This window comes from Pygoscelis adeliae, unplaced genomic scaffold, assembly GCF_000699105.1.
Source record: "Pygoscelis adeliae isolate BGI_AS28 unplaced genomic scaffold, ASM69910v1 Scaffold111, whole genome shotgun sequence".
Classification (NCBI taxonomy): Eukaryota; Metazoa; Chordata; class Aves; order Sphenisciformes; family Spheniscidae; genus Pygoscelis; species Pygoscelis adeliae.
Window position 1 is genome coordinate 766,416 of NW_008824542.1, and position 6,019 is coordinate 772,434.

Here is a 6,019-nt window from a genome sequence, read left to right on the forward strand (position 1 = left end):
AGCTAACTATTGAAGAGCTTTCCCCTGGTGCCTGTGCTTTGCTCGTAAGATCCAATAAAAGGAAAACATAAGGAATTATGTGAAAATCCAGATAACATGAAAGGAAAGCAGAGGGACAAAGGAGAAGCAATGCAACAATGATAAGCTGATGCACAAGTATACATGACTTTGGGTGTGAAAGGAGTAGACGAACTGTCAAAATACAGTGATTGAATGAACCGTTTTGCTTCTTAGGAAATCAGTGGTTGACTGCATTCCTCTCTAATTACACCTGGCTCAGGATTAACTGGGTTTTATTAATCCAAAAACTGTTTAAATTTGTCCAGACAGTCAAATGCTGCATTGCTTGGTAGTTGATGCGTCTCTTGCAAATCAAGATGCATGTAATTTGCAAGATGATCCTGAGAAATGCTGATAGCTTGCATTGTATTAGAAAAGCATTGCACAAACCAGCCTGATTCTCAGTGGGGGCAGTCAGAGATGTGGGGTGAAAGTAGTTTTAAATAACCCTTCTTCCCTCTCTCCTAGATTGTAACATGCTCCTTAACCACTCCTCAGCCACCTAGACGAGTCCTGGCCTCTTGCTCTCCAGCACTCAGCATTTCCTAGCACATTACGTTGCTGGGGTGCAAAACCAGGAAAAGCTTTACAAACTCTCTGCATTAGAGAGACCTGTTGGAGCAGGTCCAGAGGAAGGCCATGAGAATGGTCAGAGGGCTGGATCACCTCTCCTAGGAGGAAAGGCTGAAAGGGTTGGGATTGTTCAGCCTGGAGAAGAGAAGGCTTTGGGGAGACCTTATTGCAGCCTATCAGTACTTCAAGGGGGCTTCTAAAAAAGATGGCGGCAAACTTTTTAGCAGGGCCTGTTGCAACAGGACAAGGGGTACTGGTTTTAAACTAAAAGAGGGTAGATATAGGCCAGATATAAGGAAGAAATTTTTTACACTGAGGGTGGTGAAGCACTGGCACAGGTTGCCCAGAGAGGTGGTGGATGCCCCATGCCTGGAAACATTCAAGGTCAGGTTGGAGGGGGCTCTGAGCAACCTGATCTAGTTGAAGATGTCCCTGCCCACAGCAGGGGGGTTGGACTAGATGACCTTTAGAGGTGCCTTCCAACCCAAACTATTCTATGATTCTATGATTAGGAATTAACCAGGGCAAGGGCAGGGAGTGTCCATGTATGCATGAGCACATGCCTGATGAGGGACAAGACTAGTCTTATTCCAGCTGTTTGAACAGCATAAAGCAGGCAGGGATGTGTTGATAACAACAGCAGTGACTACAAAGAAATTTATCATTGGCACAGTTAGTGGGGAAAGCCATGCAAGAGTCCAGGTGAGGACCTAAGATCTATCATCTAACCTTGACTGAACCAGTATGGGTTTTAGCACCAGGGCCTCATACTTTCAAGGATGACTTAAAAGTTACTAAAAACCTTCAGCCGTTGATGCTTGCTCACAGTTAACTTTACTTTAGGCTTCATTGGCTAAAACAGGCATTTAGATGTCTACATGTAGGCATGAAATTTAGGAGACTTAACCTAGAGCTGAATTCCACCCTGCGTGTATCTCAGGAATTGCCAAACTGGAGGTTGCTAGCTCCTCCAGAGAAGGAGGACGCTAGGCCAACCATGCTGAGATTTGGCCTTCTGCCTTTTTTTCTCAAGAGAGAGCGGTTTCCTACCACATGGTTATAGAACGGTTGTGGCATAAGTACTACTCTGGTATCTCTAACAGAGAGAGACAGACACTGAGCTAAGCTTGGGCCCACAGTTTAGGTAGCTAAACGTCTGCACAATTGTACTTATGACCTATTTGCACAATCCTGTTACATACATGATTTAACATATGTGAAACCCACCCTCAGGCTCTATGTTCCTTGGGGATATTGCCATAAAATATCTAGCACAAGCAGGGTCACAAGCAGCTTTTATGAGGCAGAAATGCTGCAAGACGCAATTAAATACTTCTTTAGTACTTCAGACCCAAACCCAAATTCCAAATCACATCATTTTTCCCCACCACCACAATGTTTCAGGGCACAAACCTAACTTTATTTACATCATCCTACCTCCCAGGCTAACTTACTCTGAAAGAAACCTCCCTTCTAATGTGTGCCTCACAAATTATTATTCATCCTTTCCTGCACCAAGACACTGCATACCTGTTAGGGCAGCGATTAGGATGAGGTACACTAAGAACATCACAAGACAGGGTCTTTTGATTTTAGGAGCCTGCAGATCCTTTTTCTTCCCATCGCTTTTAGCTGTTAAAAGTCGGTAGTTTAAGAAAAACAACTTTAGGAAAAAATACTTTGAATCTCATAAAAGTTTATTTACTTAGTAAAGTTATATTACAATATATACAGTTTCTATTTACATATACACCTTTCTAAGAAATGAAGCACCATATGATACAGTTAGTATTTTAGAGGAATGTACAGAAATTTTGGTTTTGCATCCAAATATTTGTATCTACAGACACATGTTGGTTAGAACCAAGTTCTCCTAAGATGCTGACTTCAGTGGGTTTCGGATTAGACTGCTAGTGAAGTTACCAAAGAGAAATTTAATTGCTGTCAGCTATCAATCTGCTATGCTTCAGGATAAGAGATCTTAGCTATGTCATTTCAGGGGCTATGCGCAAACTTAATCCTCAGAGAAAGTTGGAGGTACAGATAGAAGGTATTTTATAAGACACAAGAATGCAACACTTTCATCAGTAAGATTTTTACTGTCATCAGAAACGGAGTTTCATTAGAATGGAAAAAGAACACTGCTGCTTAAGTGTTTATATGCATTATGCAAAGTGAAGTTAAGAACTTCAAAGCTTATGTGATATGGTATCATGCGTTCCCCAAGGAATCCATTTACTCTTAAAGAGCCCAGTCTTACAGCTACTGCAGCTTGCGGCATGATCCCCTTAACTCAAGGAGAAAGACTAGCTGTTCGCTTTGTAATCTTTATGACTCCGTCAAGAAAAAAAGGCGGCTCTGTCCAAGGTACAAAATTTCCTTCAAGTGAATAAAAGACATTTGGAGGGGGAAAATGTAAAATGAGGTATTTAACAAACTACAGGAAAAAAGAAAGCACCTAGGCTGTTTTGAAAAACATCTTAGATATTTTACATATGCAATTGTTACATTCACCTGATTGTGGGTCAAGTTTTGTATAAACTATTTATACCTTTTGCGCTACCTAATTTACGCTTTTCATATTTTTGCTTCACTAGACGTCGGATCTAAGGGCTGGAAGAAAGCATTGTTACTCTGAGGACAGTTATTATGACAGACACAGGTGTTGATCAACATCATTGGCTTTTTTAGGACTTTGCCCTGGGGACAGCGGAACTCAACTTGAATCGTTTTGGTGTTGTGTGGGGTACAGCATCGCCCATCATTGCAGAGGCCACAGTAACGAGGTTTGTATGTCTGCACACTAGTGCAGTTCTTGTATTCAAAACGAACAGCTTTCAGGGACTTCTTTGTTCGGATACATTTCTTCCCTTTCTAAGAGAAATATGAAGACACATTAGATACATCATTGCATAAGACAGAAAGCAGGTAAAAATTGACATGCAAGGATATAGGTCTACTCTGAAAACTTAAATTTGTTGTCTTTGCCCATTCAAGAAGAATAAGACTCTGCAGCTACTTCAGTAGTTACTTACAGGTAACTCCTGCAAGACCTGCCCTTTGCTACCAGTGTGTTATTGGGCCAGTAATAAATGACAAATAATTAAAGCCCACTCTTGTCATCTGAGACAAGCCAAACCAAACTTCATCATGGGAACATACTGGAAAACTTCTCAGGCTTGTGTAGTTCCATCAGAGAATCAGGAAGCCAAATAAGCAAGTTACAGGACTAGATTCAAGGGAAAAAAAGAGTGTTAAAATGAACCTCAAAAGTCACTGACCCAAGGCAGAATCAGCTTTATCCATGTTATTCTTAACAGACGGTTGTCTAACTTGTCCTTGGAAGTCTTCAGTGACAGAGACTCCACATCTGCCCCAGACAATCCTAACAGTTCACTGAAGGTTTTCACTCATGTCTTAATTTTTATGCAGTCTAAACTCACCATTTCTTGTTGTATCCCCCATGGACTCAGAACAGGCTGCAATATCTGAACACAGGTATGAGAACACACCTCCGTTCTCTTGCATTCACAAAAAGTTCAGTTCAACCAATTTTTCCCTAGCAGAACATGTTTTCTAGATCTTTTGATCATTCTTGTTAGTCTCCCCAACTCTTCCCAAATGTTTCATATCCTTTTCAAAACACAGTATTTAAAACTGCACAGAGTATTCAGCAAAAGCATTAGCAATGCTTTCTAACGCTCGGAACATGACATAAAGTGATGGTCCTTTTACCTAGCTACATGTTATTCTCCCTGACAGTAACACTTGTATAATGTGCAGAAGTGGCAAAAAAGTCAGCTCCCTTACATACACATATATTGCACCTGAAATGTCAGTGTTGCATTTGCTTTTGGAAAAAGCATCATGAGGATTAAGATAAGGTTTAATTTACCCAAGCAGATTTTGCAGGATTTCACACATTCCTCTGCAGTTCCAGATGCTCAACAGACTAGAAATCTGACATATCCATCTGCATGATTGGAGCAGCTCTGAAGTACAATTGTACAGGTAGTACAATTGCAGTTGTGGGAGAAGTTAGACTGCATGAGCTGTCAAAATAGTCTGCACATGCAGTACATCTGACCTGTTTGGGATGGCTCAAATTATCATAGAATCATAGAATGGTTTGGGTCAGAAGGGACCTTTAAAGGTCATCTAGTCCAAACCCCCTGCCGTGGGCAGGGACTACTTCAACTACATCAGGTTGCTCAGAGCCCCCTCCAACCTGACCTTGAATGTTCCCAGGGATGGGGCATCCACCACCTCTCTGGGCAACCTGTGCCAGTGTTTCACCACCCCCAGCGTAAAAAATTTCTTCCTTATATCTAGTCTTAATCTACCCTCTTTTCGTTTAAAACCAGTACCCCTTGTCCTATTGCTACATGTCCTACTAAAAAGCCTGTCTTTCTTATAAGCCCCCTTTAAGTACTGAAAGGCTGCAATAAGGTCTCCCTGGAGCCTTCTCTTCTCCAGGCTGAACAACCCCAACTCTCTCAGCCTGTGCTCCTAGGAGAGGTGTTCCATCCCTCTGATCACTTTTGTGGCCCTCCTCTGGACCTGCTCCAACAGGTCCGTGTCTTTCTTATGCTGAGGACTCCAGAGCTGGACGCAGTACTCCAGGTGGGGTCTCACCAGAGCAGAGCAGAGGGGCAGAATCACCTCCCTCCACCTGCGGGACGTGCAGCACAAAGCTACTGAGCAAACACAGCAAATCTAATGGTTATCAAAAACACTGGGCTTGCTGTACATATGCTGAAAGGTGTATTTACATACATTTGCATCTGGAGCATTCTAGACCATTCTATTGCAACCTTGGAATTACAGCTGAAGAGACTCTGCTCCCCTGCCACTCTTTGCAGCATACCTTATCAGATGGCTCTTCATTTTCACAAGGTCTTATCATGCAAAGCCGTGTCTGCTTCACCATCTCACACTGTTGATTTCTGTTGGTAACACGGGTGGAAAAGCCCATTCCACAGCTTTTGGAACAAGCACTCCATTCTGTTGTCTGCTCAATACAATTGGCACTTGAATCCGACACATCGATCCCAAGTGTGGCCTCTTGTCTGTAGGCTGGAGACAAAACCTCACAAAACTTTATTACAAGAAAAAGTCATGTGAAAACCCAGTATCTAATTGAGCTGTACCACATCTGGGAAGAAACATGAGAGACAAAAAAAAGGTCCAAAATCCATGCTTTTGGCAGGATTTAGGAATTTTAAAAGCTGCCTTTTTAGGAGCCCTGGATGGCAACTTCCTACATCTAAAAAGAACAGAAAGGTGTGTATCAGTGTAATCAGCAAACCATTTAGATTCAGTTCACTCAAGTCCACGGCTGGAAGAATTATTGCCAATTTTTTAACCAGTTTAGAACTCTACTTTA

At 42.1% G+C, this 6,019-nt stretch overlaps 1 protein-coding gene across 1 annotated transcript in view; it reads right to left on the reverse strand.

Annotated features, from left to right (window-relative positions):
* Positions 1–2,312: 2,312 nt before the first annotated feature.
* NOV (nephroblastoma overexpressed) overlaps positions 2,313–6,019 on the reverse strand; it is a 5,505-nt gene continuing 1,798 nt past the window's right edge. Inside the window, exons 2-3 of the mRNA XM_009321673.1 lie at positions 5,501–5,709; positions 2,313–3,507 (exon numbers count right to left, since the gene is read on the reverse strand). Of these exons, the coding sequence (XP_009319948.1) occupies positions 3,211–3,507; positions 5,501–5,709 (506 nt within the window). The 3' untranslated portion in view covers positions 2,313–3,210. The remainder of the gene's footprint in view (positions 3,508–5,500; positions 5,710–6,019) is intronic.